Raw genomic sequence first — 15,759 nt, forward strand, 5'->3', positions numbered from 1 at the left:
CTGTTGCGGATACAAATGAAGTTTTTGCTTGATGCATCTGGATGCACTGTTAACTGGTGATAACCACTTGTTAAATCACATACTGAAAAAATTCGACATCTGCCCAAATAATCCAAGGTTTCCACTAAATTTGGTGAGGGGTAAATTTCGGGTGTGGTCACAGCATTCAAAGATCGGTAATCAACACAAAAACAGAACTGTGGTTCTCCAGAAATTGATTTCTTCTTTACAATTACAAGAGGCGAACGACATGGTGGGTCTGAAGGATCTCTTGGTTTCATAATTCCGGCTTCTAATTGTTCTTTAACCATGTCTTCTACTAAATCTTTGACTGAATGGTATTTGGTAAGGTTTCTGTGTGATTGACAACTTCCTCATTGCTGTTATTTGTTATTGTAACCAGGACTTTTGCGACATTCTGTCTCACCATTGTAGTGACATCTACACGTCTAGCAACATAACAATGCATTGCATCCAATAACTCACTTTTCTGGGATATCTCAATTAATAACAAAGTTCCTTCCTTGCATCGAGGTGACTTAACTTCAACGTAGATTGTCTTTCCTGCTCCCTTGGGAATTTGCTGAGGCTGATCAATTTCAACATTGACTCAGGTGGTTTGAACTGATCCATCATTTGGGTGGTCAATTTCCATGACGTCAGTATTGCTGCTCCTTTGAGTATGATCTGAAGAACGATTTCCTAGGTTGTAGTTGCTACAGCCTAGTCTGATCCTTCGTTCTGCGACAAATGTCTCTGCCTCGTTGTTGTTGTTGTTGTTGTGGTCTTCAGTCCTGAGACTGGTTTGATGCAGCTCTCCATGCTACTCTATCCTGTGCAAGCTTCTTCATCTCCCAGTACCTTCTGAATCTGTGTAGTGTATTCATCTCTTGGTCTCCCTCTACGATTTTTACCCTCCACACTGCCCTCCAGTACTAAATTGGTGATGCCTTGATGCCTCAGAACATGTCCTACCACCTGATCACTTCTTCTAGTTAAGTTGTGCCACAAACTTCTCTTCTCCCCAATCCTCTTCAACACCTCCTCATTAGTTATGTGATCTACCCATCTAATCTTCAGCATTCTTCTGTAGCACCACATTTCAAAAACTTCTATTCTCTTGTTATCCAAACTATTTATCGTCCACATTTCACTTCCATACATGGCTACGCTCCTTACAAATACTTTCAGAAACGACTTCCTGACACTTAAATCAATACTCGATCTTAACAAATTTCTCTTCGTCAGAAACGCTTTCCTTGCCATTGCCAGTCTACATTTGATGTCCTCTCTAATTCGAACATCATCAGTTATTTTGCTCCCCAAATAGCAAAACTCCTTTACTACATTAAGTGTGTCATTTCCTAATCTAATTCCCTCAGCATCACCCGACTTAATTCGACTACATTCCATTATCGTCATTTTGCTTTTGTTGATGTTCATCTTATACCCTCCTTTCATGACACTGTCCATTCCGTTCAACTGCTCTTCCAAGTCCTTTGCTGTCTCTGACAAAATTACAATGTCATTGGCAAACCTCAAAGTTTTTATTTCTTCTCCATGGATTTTAATACCTACTCTGAATTTTTCTTTTGTTTCCTTCATTGCTTGCTCAATATACAGATTGAATAACATCGGGGAGAGGCTACAACCCTGTCTCACTCCCTTCTCAACCACTGCTTCCCTTTCATGCCCCTCGACTCTTATAACTGCCATCTGGTTTTTGTACAAATTGTAAATAGCCTTACGCTCCCTGTATTTTACCCCTGCCACCTTCAGAATTTGAAAGAGAGTATTCCAGTCAACATTGTCAAAAGCTTTCTCTAAGTCTACAAATCCTAGAAACGTAGGTTTGCCCTTCCTTAATCTAGCTTCTAAGGTAAGTCATAGGGGAAGTATTGCCTCACTTATTCCAACATTTATACGGAATCCGAACTGATCTTCCCCGAGTTGAGCTTCTACCAGTTTTTCCATTCATCTGTAGAGAATACGCGTTAGTATTTTGCATCCGTGACTGATTAAACTGACTGTTAGGTAATTTTCACATCTGTCAGCACCTGCTTTCTTTGGGATCGGAATTATTATATTCTTCCTGAAGTCTTTTCCTGTCTCATACATCTTGCTCACCAGATGGTAGAATTTTGTCAGGACTGGCTCTCCCAAAGTCGTCAGTAGTTCTAATGGAATGTTGTCTACTACCGGGGACTTGTTTCTACTCAGGTCTTTCAGTGCTGTGTCAAACTCTTCACGCAGTATCGTGTCTCCAATTTCATCTTCATCTACATCCTCTTCCACTTCCATAATATTGTTCTCAAGTACATTGCCCTTTTATAGGCCCTCTATATACTCCCTCCACCTTTCTGCTTTCCCTGCTTTGCTTAGAACTGGGTTTCCATCTGAGCTCTTGATATTCATACAAGTGGTTCTCCGTTCTCCATAGGTCTCTTTAATTTTCCTGTAGGCAGTATCTATCTTACCCCTAGTGAGATAATCCTCTACATCCTTACATTTGTCCTCTAGTCATCCCTTCTTAGCCATTTTGCACTTCCTGTCAATCTTGTTTTTGAGACGTTTGTATTGCTTTTTGCCTGCTTCATTTACTGTATTTTTATATTTTCTCCTTTCACCCTCGTCTTTTTACCTACTAGGTCCTGTGCTGCCTTCACTACTTCATCTCTTAAAGCTATCCATTCTTCTTCTACTGTATTGTCTCCCCCATTCCTGTCAATTGTTCCCTTATGCTCTCCCTGAAACTCCGTACAACCTCTGGTTCTTTCAGTTTATCCAGGTCTCATCTCCTTAAATTCCCACCATTTTGCAGTTTCTTCAGTTTTAATCTACAGTTCATAACCAATAGATTGTGATCAGAGTCCACATCTGCCCCTTTAAATGTCTTACAATTTAAAACCTTGTTCCTAAATCTCTGTCTTACCATTATGTAATCTATCTGAAACCTGTCAGTATCTCCAGGCTTCTTCCATGTATACAACGTACGTTTATGATTCTTGAACCAAGCCAAGGCGGCTTCCTCTTTCATTTCTTAGTCCCAATCCATATTTACCTACTACATTTCCTTGTCTCCCTTTTCCTACTACTGAATTCCAGTCACCCATGACTATTAAATTTTCGTCTCCCTTCACTATCTGAATAATTTCTTTTATTTGATCATACATTTCATCAATTTCTTCATCATCTGCACAGCTAGTTGGCATATAAACTTGTACTACTGTAGTAGGTGTGGGCTTCGTATCTATCTTGGCCACAATAATGCGTTCACTATGCTGTTTGTAGTAGCTTACCCGCATTCCTATTTTCCTATTCATTATTAAACCTACTCCTGCATTACCCCTATTTGATTTTGTATTTATAACCCTGTATTCACCTGACCAGAAGTCTTGTTCCTTCTGCCACCGAACTTCACTAATTCCCACTATATCTAACTTTAGCCTATCCATTTCCCTTTTTAAATTTTCTAACCTCCCTGCCCGATTAAGGGATCTGACTTTCCACGCTCCAATCCATAGTACGCCTCGTTAGCGAACAAGAAATCAAATCCAAGTACACCATCATAACGCGTTTCGTTATTTGAAATTACTTGCACCCTTGCTGTGTATTTATCTTTATTTTCACCTTCATCTTGGCCTTAGCCAAGAATTAATTCTACGTCAACTTCTCCATAGTTATTTAGCCTTCCTCCGTCTAACCTTCGCACTTTTATTAACAGTAGTTTCAGTTTATCCTGTTTATCTATGCAACACCACATTAATGAGGTCTGTGCTCCTGTGTCAATAACTAGTTTGATGTTTCTCCCATAATATACAGCACCTATCAGAAAGTCATGTTCGGTCTGATTTTCGCTGGAACTAACAGGAATCACTGTCTCTGGCAAGGGGCAGATGGAGTGGTGGCCCATACATCCCCATACTCGTTTAAAGATCTGGCAGATTGTCTGTTGTTCGCATTACCTTTCTTGTTGTTGTGACAATCTCTTGAAACATGACCCTGCATCCCACAATGATAGGATATTCGATTCTCTTTACAATCCTTACACTTGTGACCCAGCTTATTGCATATGTAGCATTGTTACTGTTTTGTTGAAAACTCTGTGTTCTTGTTTCTGCGTCTCATTAGGTCGTCTTAGTGCTTCAATGAAACCAACAGCTGATTCTACTTCTTCCTGAAATGTTTTACATTGCGCCAACTGAACAGCTTTGCTTACTTCCTCTCTGTGCAACCCATGAATGAATGTGTCCAAGACTCTCTGGTTGGCTTCGTACAACTGAATGCGATTTGCATTTTCATCTTCAACTAACTCATATGTTTGAGCATTGATGTCTCGAATTATCTCGGCAAACGGCTTGATAGATTCATCTCGTCGCATTCACAAACTGTTAAGCTGCTCTCTGTAAAATCTGATCATATTTTTACGTTTAAATCTCTGAACAACAGTCGTTCTAAACTCATTGTAATTTTCTGTTTTCATGCAAGTAGGCTCCACGCAAATGAAATCTTGTGCGGCTCGCTGAATTCTTAATTTGGCAACCACTAGCTTATCGGAATCTGCCCATGATCCTAACAGGGCAGCACCTATAAGTTTATGAAAACACTTTCACATCATCTTTGGGTTTCCCCTAAACACTGGTACTGATGGCAATAATGAAAAATTCTTTATTGTAGTTGTAGTGCATGAACTATCAATTGACAAGTCTCTCAGAATGTTACGCTCACTTCTTTCTGCTTTTAACTGCCAAATATCTTCTTGCAGTTCATTAATAAGAGTTTGTAGATCGACAACATTACTCTGACTGGATTGCAACATTTTGTCTAATTTAACACCTATCAGTCACTCAAATTTAAAATAAAAATTCATCACTGCCTTTCGTATTCTAGCCAAATTGGAGTAGACCAACCTGAATTCCAGTGTTGGATGTCCCCGCATACTCGGAAGATGTTCACGCTGCTGCTGCTCGAAGTTCACGTTGTACTGCACCTCTTCAGGACTTTAGATTTTTCCATAATTATCCCCATGCTGACACCACTTCTGTAAGGTGGTAGTTTGTGTGTGTTGTTGCCCCAGATAATGATTACATGAATTTTTTGTCAGGATTTGTAAGCGGTGGGTCCTTGAGTTACAGCAATATGCGAACATGAGAAGTAAGTCTAAACTGTTTTATTAACAAAGTCAGATTATAAAACACGCACGCTATGTGCACCCATTATCACTCTGTCTGATATCCTAACACCGGCTAATTATGGTCGTATCGAAAGGCTCCATGGTGAGCTAAGAAAAGAGACATACTCACACCCGAGGCCGCACTGCGGACTGCGGCCAGTCGCGTACTCTCCATCGCAGTGCGGCCGGACACGCGTCTACTGACCAAGGAAATTGTCAGCATTCCAGACAGACTGGCTGGCAAGTGCGTGTCCATACCATACAGCTGCGTGTAACCCATAGACCCTTACAGTATATTATTTTGCCTAATACTGACTGCAGTTCAGACACATTGCGAGGGACAGGCTGGTCACGGATTGCAAGCAAATGGGATTAGAGGGGGTGCATGCCCTGACTATTTATCACATGATGAAAATAGTCACACTTTTCAAGATGACACAAGAGTCCTGCTTCTGACAACACTTGAAAAACGGTACGCAAATTGGCAATGTGCTCCTGTGGTGTACAACCTGAGGCGACAATATCATCAAGGTAGTTTGAACAAAATGGTACTTTTGCAGTCAGCTGTTCCAAGTAACTATGAAAAATGGTTTGTGTGGAAGCACTGCCAAAGGGCAAATGCAAATACTTCAACAGTCCTAAGTGTATATTTACAACAAACACTTTCTGTGATTCTTCAGCCAATGGAATTTGCAAGTAGGCATCCTGCAAATCTATCTTACAGAAGCAACATCCTGCACCAAGCCTGTCCCTGAGTTCCTCAGAGTGAGCTAACAGATAAGTCTCAACTATTGTCAGTTGGTTGACAGGACACTTGAAGTCAACACAAACGCAAATGCAATCAGAAGGCTTAGGCAACAAAACAAGAGGACTTGCCCATTGATTAGCTTGAATGGGGGCAATTACACCATTACCTTGCAATTATTTCAGTTTACTGGTTACTTTGTCTCTTAATGCATCAGTTCTTTACCAAGTTTTGGTGTCATAATCATATGTGTTTCTTGTAATATTCCACTTGTTTCAGCTTGGAGCAACTGTTACATCGGGAAATGCAAGATTTGCAAAAGGATCAAGATTTCATTGCAGTTGCACCACGACTTTCCATTCCTGTTGTGAGTATTCAAACAGTAGTTGTAACTGTAAGTTTAATGCAACTAAACAACTATCATTTTTGCTGGAACAGAGTCTATGTTGAACTTTTGCATTACATTCTGTTCCCTGTATCTGATATATTTTCCAAGAACAAATATCATTCTGTGAACTGTGCTAGAACCTTAATACTGAGTATTAAAACACTGTGCCCATGACATTTATATGCAACTTGCTGAAAAGCTGATCTATTTTAGAGATTATACCGGGTTAATAAACTTTGCAGACACACCAGAGAAGTGTCGACAACCTCAGTTCGTGTGGGTAATTTAACTTCAGCATGAGCTAGTTAGATGTAAAATGATCTGTCCTACGAATTTATCAGCATACTGGATGCAAGAGGTCAGTCAATAATCAATGATGGAGCTGTGGTCAAGGGAATGTATAATTGCTTGCCATCCTGGCTCCGGATGACAAAAGTATACTAGAGCACACGTGAACCAGCAAATCAGATACCTGTGGGTCACATGTCAATTGCAGCACAAAATAGGACTATCAGGATCCAGGGCTACATACAAGGGTGCCACTGCCCAGGCTTCCTCTTGAATCTTTTCACCACAGAATGTGCCTCCTTTGGTGAACTGATATGCATGGCTGAAGAGATGAATGACAAATACTTCCTTTGTCAGAAAAGTTCCAGGGCAGACATTTTTTTTTTTTTTTTTTTTAAAAAAAAGGAAATAGCACTTACCAAGTAATGATGCTAGCTCCTATCAAAGTAGTCCCCTTGGCCATCTGTACACATTTTCCAACATTTCTAGAGGTATTGGAAGCAAGCAGGGAAATTTTCTACTGTAATGTTTGTAAGCTCGTTTGTCACAGTGTGTTGGCTATCTGCAATATCTTGATGGAGCTTTCTTTTCAGTTGCATTTTCACTTGCAGAAACATGAGAAAATTGTCAGGCAATAGGGTTGGGCTAATACATCAGATGTGGGATGGTAATATCAGAATGTCTGGCCAGATACTTGGTAACATATAAAGCAGCATGGGTTCTTGCATTTTCGTGCAGTAAGAACCAGTCCTGAGAATGCCACAAATCAGCACGGCGATGTAGAATTGCGTGTCGCAAATGTTTCAAGACTTCGATGTAAAGAGTTTGGTTCACTGTATAACCTGGAGGATCATACTCATGGTGAACTAATTCTTTGTTATCAAAGAATGCAGTCAACATTGTCTTTGTTCGCAAAGGTTTTCATTAGACATTTTTCGAGGCTTGTGATCCGTGGCTCTGCCATTCAGTACATTGATGCTTCGAGTGAGGGTCATGCTGGTAGCACCAGCTTTCATCTCCAGCAATAATCTTTGCCAGAAATGTGGGATAATGTCTGTCTGACTCTATCCAGTAGTTGTGCAGAATTTCTTTGTCTCTCCTCTTCCTGTTGTCTTTTAATGTGTAGGGGAGGAGTTTTGCCTTAAGTTACTGTTTCTGTAAGTCTTTGCGTATATTCTTAAGACACACATCACAATTCTATTTAAGTTACATGATGGTCTTCTTCCGATAACTGCTTTATATGCTCTGTGTTTGCATCTGTATGTGCTGTAGATGTTTGACCTGCTCTGGGATCACATTTCATTAAATCTCTACCTTCATGAAATCTTTTGTTTCGCTCAAAAACATGACTTCTTGAAAGTACCTCGCCTGTTTTTTCTCACTTTTTCATTGTCTACATTTTACTAGGGGTTTTCCTGAGCTTAAAACAGAACTTGATGTTATGTCTGTGCTCACAATCAGCATCCATTGTGTCAACGTAACTAATGTACTGAAATCCCAAACAGTGTGTTGCTAAGCATAGCCCTGCCATCAAGTGAGTTTACATCGAACCATAGCCGAGGTAATTTTGTGGAGGCAAACATACCAGGTAACATAACAACACCTGTTCCTTTTCAGTATCGCAAAAAAAAAAAAACTGTCCTGGAACTGTTGTGACAAAGGGAGTACTTATGTTTCACAGCTAGAGCAGAATCTAGCTTGATGTTGGTAGAGAATTATTAACTGAAGGGTGTCAGGCAGGAACATCCAAGGGTGTCAGGCAGGAACATACAGAGACACTATGGGCAGCATAATGTGAGCAGCTATAACCTACAATGACCATATGCCTCTAAGTTTTGAGGGGCTATCATGAGAATTGCATTGTACAAAGTATGTTGAAAAAATTCCGGAACTTTGTTCAAAAAATTTTCTGTGCTTACTTTTTCGTTATTGAGCATGGTCTCCTTCGAAATACTCTTCTCCACAATTGATACACTGCTCCCAGTGCAATTTTCACTTCTGGAAGTAGTCTTGAAATGCCTCTTGCTGAATCACATGAAGCAGAGTCTGCAGATTTTCTTTTCTCTCTTCTATCATTGCAAATCCTCGTCTTTTCAATGTGGTTCCAAATGTTGGAAATAAAGAAAAGTCTGTAGGGGCCAGGTCTGGTGAGTGTGGAGGATGAGGCTCCACAGTGATTTCGTTTTTTGTGTAATAGTTGCTCACCAAAAGGGCTGAATGTGCGGGTTCGATATTGTGATGCAAGAACCATGAATTGTCTCACCACATTTCAGGCTGTTTCCTTTTCACATATTCTTGCAGGAGTCCCAAGATGTCCCAATAGTACCATCGATGAACAGTTGTCCCTGTGGCATGAATTCGTGATGAACTAATCTTTCAAAGCCAAATAAAACTCAGCATGACTTTGACATTTGACCTGACCTGACGAACATTTTTAGTTGTGGAGAACCTTTCCAACCCATTGTGAAGATTGAACCTTGGCCTCAACATTATAACTATAGACCCATGTCTCATCACCAATTATGATTCTCTTAAAGAACATATAATTTGCTTTTCACAGATTGCGAGGCGAAGGTCTTTCTGGTCTTGGTTCATGAGCCATGACGAACTTGGCGGCAATATAATGCATTCCAAGATGCTGTGTCAGGATTTCATGACATGCTGCAACTGAAATGTTACATTCTTCTACAATATCTCAGACAGTCAGTCTTCAATTGGCATGCAAAATTTCGTTGATGTTCCTGTCATGAGCATAGTCAGTAGATGTCGAAGGGTATCCTGAATGAGGGTCATCTTTAACTTTTGTCTGGTCAGTTTTAAACCATGTGAACCATCCGACACTGAGTAGGGCTTCAGCACTCATCACTGTAGGCTTCGTTCATCATCTGGTGTGTCTCTGTAAAAGTTTTCTTGAGTTTCATGCAAAACTGAATGCAGATGCATTGCTCCTCTAACTTTGCTATTTCAATGTTTGCAAACTGTGCAACACAACATTCTACTTAATACAGCAGTGAACAATAATTAACAGACTTTGTTTAACCATCTTTCACATGCGGCGGCATTTTCAATTATGGGTGACATTATAAGAAGCATTAAAAAGCACACATTGGCAGCAGTGGTCTGAAAATGGCGCACATGTCTTCTCCTTGAGTCAGAGTAACTGTCGCGCATGCTCGGAACTGCAATCGTAGTGCTGTCACGGATAGAAACAGAAACAGGACTTACTTTGTGGACGACCCTCGTAATTCACTTTCTGTGAATTTCTTGACATCAGCTGTATTAGGTATAGATGTGCTAACCTAGATGATGAATTTAGTAGACTACAATATGAGGATGTAGGCAGTGTGATATGAAAGTTTCTATCAGTCTGGGGAATGTGCATGGATAGTTGATCTGGTTAAGATGAACACTCACAAAAAGTGGGAAATCTAGGTTTGAGTCCCAGTCTGGCACAAATTTTCATATGTCGGCATTGGGGTAGTAGATCTGTATAACAGCTGATGTCAAGTAATCCGCAGTCAGGAAATTAATTTCAACAATGAAATGAAATGCCTATCAACCAGAATGTCTAAATGCATTAACATCCACTATCTATTCGTAAATGGATGGATTGCTGGATGTCAGTAAGATTTCCAGCACAATATAGAGCAGCTACCCCAAATAAATTAAGGCCTTTTCTTAATTAAAAAAAGTTTTGGTGTGTTATTAGTGAGAGACAGATATTTTCTTTCACAAGATGCTTTGGAAAGTACCAGTTGTACATCTCAAACAATTTCACATATAGTTCAAGAATCGGTACATGAATTTCAACAGAAATTTCGCATTGTATAGCATAGCTACTGCACAAAGCTTTAAGCTTGATTTATTATAGAACTGGCTGACAGGTAATGGAGGTAAATATTTAATCTCAGTCTCAAAGTATCTTTTTTCACAGCTCCTGGGATCTTTTTCTCCATGTTCCATAATTAGCAAAGGTTTTACACTATGGAAACATATTCTATTGATAAACATAATGAAATTTGTTGTGAAATTGTCATGTTATTACTGTTGGTGTAGGTTGTGTAGATACTGATAAAACATTGACTTTTTTAATGACATTTTCTTGTATGTGTCTCAGAAGGTTTATGTTTTCACTATGACATGCACATTTTCTTATGATGTTGTGAGCTTAGCTACACTTTGCCTAAGCTTACCTATCACTTAGCCTAACTAAATAATTAAGAAACTCACAGAATATACAAATACAACTAACTGAATTGACTAAATTAATATAACTGATACAAGGAATATATGCAAACAGCATCTAAGTAAATCACCACATGCTGCATTTCATTGCTAGACAGAAAATAGATGTTTTGCATCCCCATTTGTAACCATTATGTCTTATCTTATGTGTAATTTGAAAGTAATATGTACATCTTTACTCCACAGCACCAGAAGTCACCTACAACCTTTATAAATTGTCACGAAGATGTGCAGCGTGATGCTTCAAGACTAATAGAAGAGATGGACACACTTCTCAGTACAGGAAACTATACTGAAGATGATCCAGTTATTTTGGGACTAAAAAATGAAATAAGAAATCTACAGTTGTAAAATAACTTAACCACCTACGCACATAATTAAATTGTTAGTCTGTTTCTAACAAAGATGAGGAGTAATCTCTTGGCATGTCGTCATAATACTGTATGTAATACATGACTCTTAAGTGGTGGCATTGTGGTTTTCATTCCAAAGACTGGTTTAATGCAGCTCTCCATGCTAGCCTGTTCTGTGCGAGCTATTTATCTTTGTGTAACTGGCAGCGTACCATATTTGAATGAATATGGGCCCCATCAAGTTATAGGCTGAATCTAAACTTTTGTTATGAGATTATAGTAAAAAGTGAATCTTGAATATATGTTGCACTACTAAATTTATGAAAAAGTGCACTTAGATAGTGCTTTTAGTTCCATGTTTTTCCCCCCTTTCATCAAATTCTTCATAACTAAGGTTGACTTATCACGTGGACACATATATGTGACACTCATTTATCTCAGAGCTCTGCCAACATTAAGCTGCCCCTAGTCTCGAAAGCTGCAGATTGTTAAAGGTAATGGTGCCAGGGCTATGGCAAGCAGCCAGTGCTGCCTTCCTCTCATCGCTCCTTTCCCCTAGGCAGTCAAAAAGCCCCTCCTGCCATTGCCAACAGCCACTGTGCGAATTGTCAACTTATCTGGGACAAACAGTACATGATGCAGACACTAAATTAAAGTGAAATGTAATTGTATAGGTAAAAAAATCTACTCACCAAACGACAGCAGGAGAACACATATAAAGTTATTTATTGCAAGCTTTTGGATCCAGTGGTTCCTCCTTCTGGCAGAAGAGGTAAAGAAGACGGAAGTGTTGACGACTGCACCAGATGAGATCTGAAAACCTGAGAGCTTAATGGTGGAAGATAGGATAGTACACAAGACAGAGATTACTGCCAAAACATTGTGCATGAGTTAATAAGAGCAAAAAGCTAAGTGCATTATATGTGATAGAGGTGGGAGGGGGCAATAGAAAAGTCAGAAAATGAAAGACATAGAAAACTAAAAGGGAGTGAAAAAAAGGGTAGTTACTGTGAAGAAATGCTGAGGCCTAAGAAATTAATGTAAATTAAGGCCACATGAGTGGCAAGAACCAAGGACATGTTGTAATGCCAGTTCTCACCTGCGAAGTTGTGAGAATCTGGTGTCTGTATGAAAAATCCAGGTGGCACTTATGGTAAAACAGGCACCAAGATCTCGACTGTCATATTGTAGAGTATGCTCTGCAACAGGAAATCACTGAATAATGTTGGCAACCATACATAACAATTGAGCAATGCAGAGCAACAATATTATGCCATGGTATCTTCTGAAGAATAAGTGCCCAAATTTGATCATTTGGTTTGTGACAATGGGAAAGGAGCATACTTGTTACACAGTGAAATTTAAACTTCAAATTATCAGCTATGCAAGGGAACGGGGAAATTGCATATTTGATGTTGATAGAAAAAAAGGGTCATAGGTGGTGTGAAAATGAAGAGAAACTGTTGAATATTGGGCATGTTGGGACACTAAGTGTTTTTATGGGGAAAAAACTCATTGAAAGAGTTTCCAAACCAAAATTTATTTTTACAAGAAGAGCATTTCTTAAAATATTTTTCTACGCAGTTGCCACCATTCTTCAGATATTTGTCATAGTAGGAGACCAACTTTTCTATGTCGTCTTCTCTGCTGAACACTGTTTTTTGCATTGTCATTGTGTCCAAGTGCCTTCCTCCAGAATCTTGCTTAAAGTTCAAGAGCAAGTGGCAGTCAGAAGGTGTGAGATCAGGGCTGTATATGGTGGACGATCAAATTGCTCCCAACTGAATAGGGTTTTGAGTGATGTCAACAGAATGGGCACAGTGTTACTTGAAACAACACAATGCCTTGACTGGGAATTCCATGTCTTTTGTTTTGAATTGTGCACTGACGTTTTATCAGTGTTTCACAGTATCTTACCACTTTGATGATTTCATCTTTGAAAAGGAACTCAACAAGCAGAATGCTCTGTCTGTCCCAGAACACTATGCACATGATTTTGTGTGCTAACAATGTTGCTTTAATTTTTTTGTTTTTGGGGGATTGTGAGAGTGCTGTTTGCATTCCATCCACTGTTGTTCTTATTTTGGAGTGACATGACAAACCCAAGTTTCATCGCTGGTCTTAATTCTGTTTAAGAATTTATCTTGTGAGGGTTCATTTATATTTTAAGGTACCTTGTTGTGATCTTCAGCCAGGAGTAATCTGGAAACTTATTAAATATTCTTCTTAACTGTGGCATAACTTATTTTTTACTAAAAACCAAGACTTGGTAACTCCAGTATTATATGATAAGTATTTTGTTGCAGTAGACCTTCTGGATTATGAATAACAGATGTTTTTTGATAACATACATATATACATTGTTGATATAAACTTCTGGTCATCGGTATTTCGGCAGAAGACTCTTTGCTGCCTTTGACTGTTTTGCCAGTCAAGAGTCCAAGTACATCTTTAACACTCTTGGAGTGGCACAAAGACCAGTGGAATACCTCATTCAAATAATAAAATACACAAAACATGACTTGTCCCCTAATAAATCTTCTTACAAAGTGATTAGAATTCCATATTCTGATGATTATTCTGGATGACAAAAATACATATAATTCTGCTAAAAAAGCTCGTTCATTTATGTTCAAAATTAGTATGAGATTTCACTTCCACTCAGCGAAATTATTTATTTCCAAACTTTGGCTACAAAATATTTGGAAAATCTCATACCCTCATACCTGATGCCCCTTATAAATGAACAAGTGTTTGGGTACTAAGTAGTTTCCACTTATAATAAACCAGTGTGAATTTGTTGTTGTTGTTGTGGTCTTCAGTCCTGAGACTGGTTTGATGCAGCTCTCCATGCTACTCTATCCTGTGCAAGCTTCTTCATCTCCCAGTACCTACTGCAACCTACATCCTTCTGAATCTGCTTAGTGTACTCATCTCTCGGTCTCCCTCTACGATTTTTACCCTCCACACTGCCCTCCAATGCTAAATTTGTGATCCCTTGATGCCTCAAAACATGTCCTACCAACCGATCCCTTCTTCTAATCAAGTTGTGCCACAAACTTCTCTTCTCCCCAATCCTATTCAATACCTCCTCATTAGTTACGTGATCTATCCACCTTATCTTCAGTATTCTTCTGTAGCACCACATTTCGAAAGCTTCTATTCTCTTCTTGTCCAAACTAGTTATCGTCCATGTTTCACTTCCATACATGGCTACACTCCAAACAAATATTTTCAGAAATGACTTCCTGACACTTAAATCTATATTTGATGTTAACAAATTTCACTTCTTCAGAAACGCTTTCCTTGCCATTGCCAGTCTACATTTTATATCCTCTCTACTTCGACCATCATCAGTTATTTTACTTCCTAAATAGCAAAACTCCTTTACTACTTTAAGTGTCTCATTTCCTAATCTAATTCCCTCAGCATCACCCGATTTAATTGGACTACATTCCATTATCCTCGTTTTGCTTCTGTTGATGTTCATCTTATATCCTCCTTTCAAGACACTGTCCATTCCCTTCAACTGCTCTTCCAAGTCCTTTGCCGTCTCTGACAGAATTACAATGTCATCGGCGAACCTCAAAGTTTTTACTTCGTCTCCATGAATTTTAATACCTACTCCAAATACCTCAAAGAAAATGGTCTATCAATACACAGTCAACACAGATTTAGAAAACGTTGTTCTTGCGACATACAACTGGCTCTTTGCTCACACGAAGTGTTGAGTGCTATTGACAAGGGATTTCAAATTGATTCCATATTTCTAGATTTCCTGGAGGCTTTTGACATTGTACTGCACAAGTCGACAAGTGGCTTGTAGTGAAATTGCGAGCTTATGGAATATTATCTCAGATGTGTGACTGGATTTGTGATTTGTTGTCAGACAGGTCACAGTTCCTAAAAACTGACGGAAAGTCATTGAGTAAAACAGAAGTGACTGCTGGCATTCCCCAAGGTAGTGTTATAGGCCCTCTGCTGTTATAAGTGATTTAGGAGACAGTCTGAGCAGCCATCTTAGGTTGTTTGCAGATGATGCTGTCATTTATTGTCTAGTAAAATCATCAGAAGATGAATATAAATTGCAAAATGATTTAGAAAAGATATGTATATTGTGCAAAATTGGCAATTGACCCTAAATAATGAAATGTGTGAGGTCATCCAGATGAGTGCTAAAAGGAATCCATTAAACTGTGGTTATACTATAAATCAGTCAAATCTAAAGGCCGTAAATTCAAATAAATGCCTAGGAATTACAATTATGAACAACTTAAATTTGAAAAAATACATAGAAAATTTTGTGGGGAAGGCAAACCGAAGACTCTGTTTTGTTAGCAGATGCTTACGCCATTTGTCTAAGCCTCACACCACAGTAGTGTGTTACATTTTGCAGCATGCACAGCAACTGTAGCGGTTGTAAAGCTAAGTACTGACGAACTTATTTGTGCACTGTTATACAGTTTTCATTGGTGTTTTGTGCCGTTTGAGGTGAAATAATAATTTAATAAACTTTAGGAAACGTTTGCTCGCTGTGTTTTTTAGAGTTTCCTGTGCGTTGAAGTCG

General features: G+C 39.1%; 1 protein-coding gene across 3 annotated transcripts in view; it reads left to right on the top strand.

Annotated features, from left to right (window-relative positions):
- LOC126278526 (centrosomal protein of 120 kDa-like) overlaps positions 1-11,308 on the top strand; it is a 203,617-nt gene extending 192,309 nt beyond the window's left edge. For all 3 annotated transcript variants that reach the window (XM_049978701.1, XM_049978700.1, XM_049978702.1), the window contains 2 exons: positions 6,198-6,285; positions 11,026-11,308. In XM_049978701.1, coding sequence (XP_049834658.1) covers positions 6,198-6,285; positions 11,026-11,190 — 253 coding nt within the window. In that variant the 3' untranslated portion in view covers positions 11,191-11,308. The remainder of the gene's footprint in view (positions 1-6,197; positions 6,286-11,025) is intronic.
- Positions 11,309-15,759: the final 4,451 nt, after the last annotated feature.

This window comes from Schistocerca gregaria, chromosome 6 (assembly GCF_023897955.1).
Source record: "Schistocerca gregaria isolate iqSchGreg1 chromosome 6, iqSchGreg1.2, whole genome shotgun sequence".
NCBI lineage: Eukaryota > Metazoa > Arthropoda > Insecta > Orthoptera > Acrididae > Schistocerca > Schistocerca gregaria.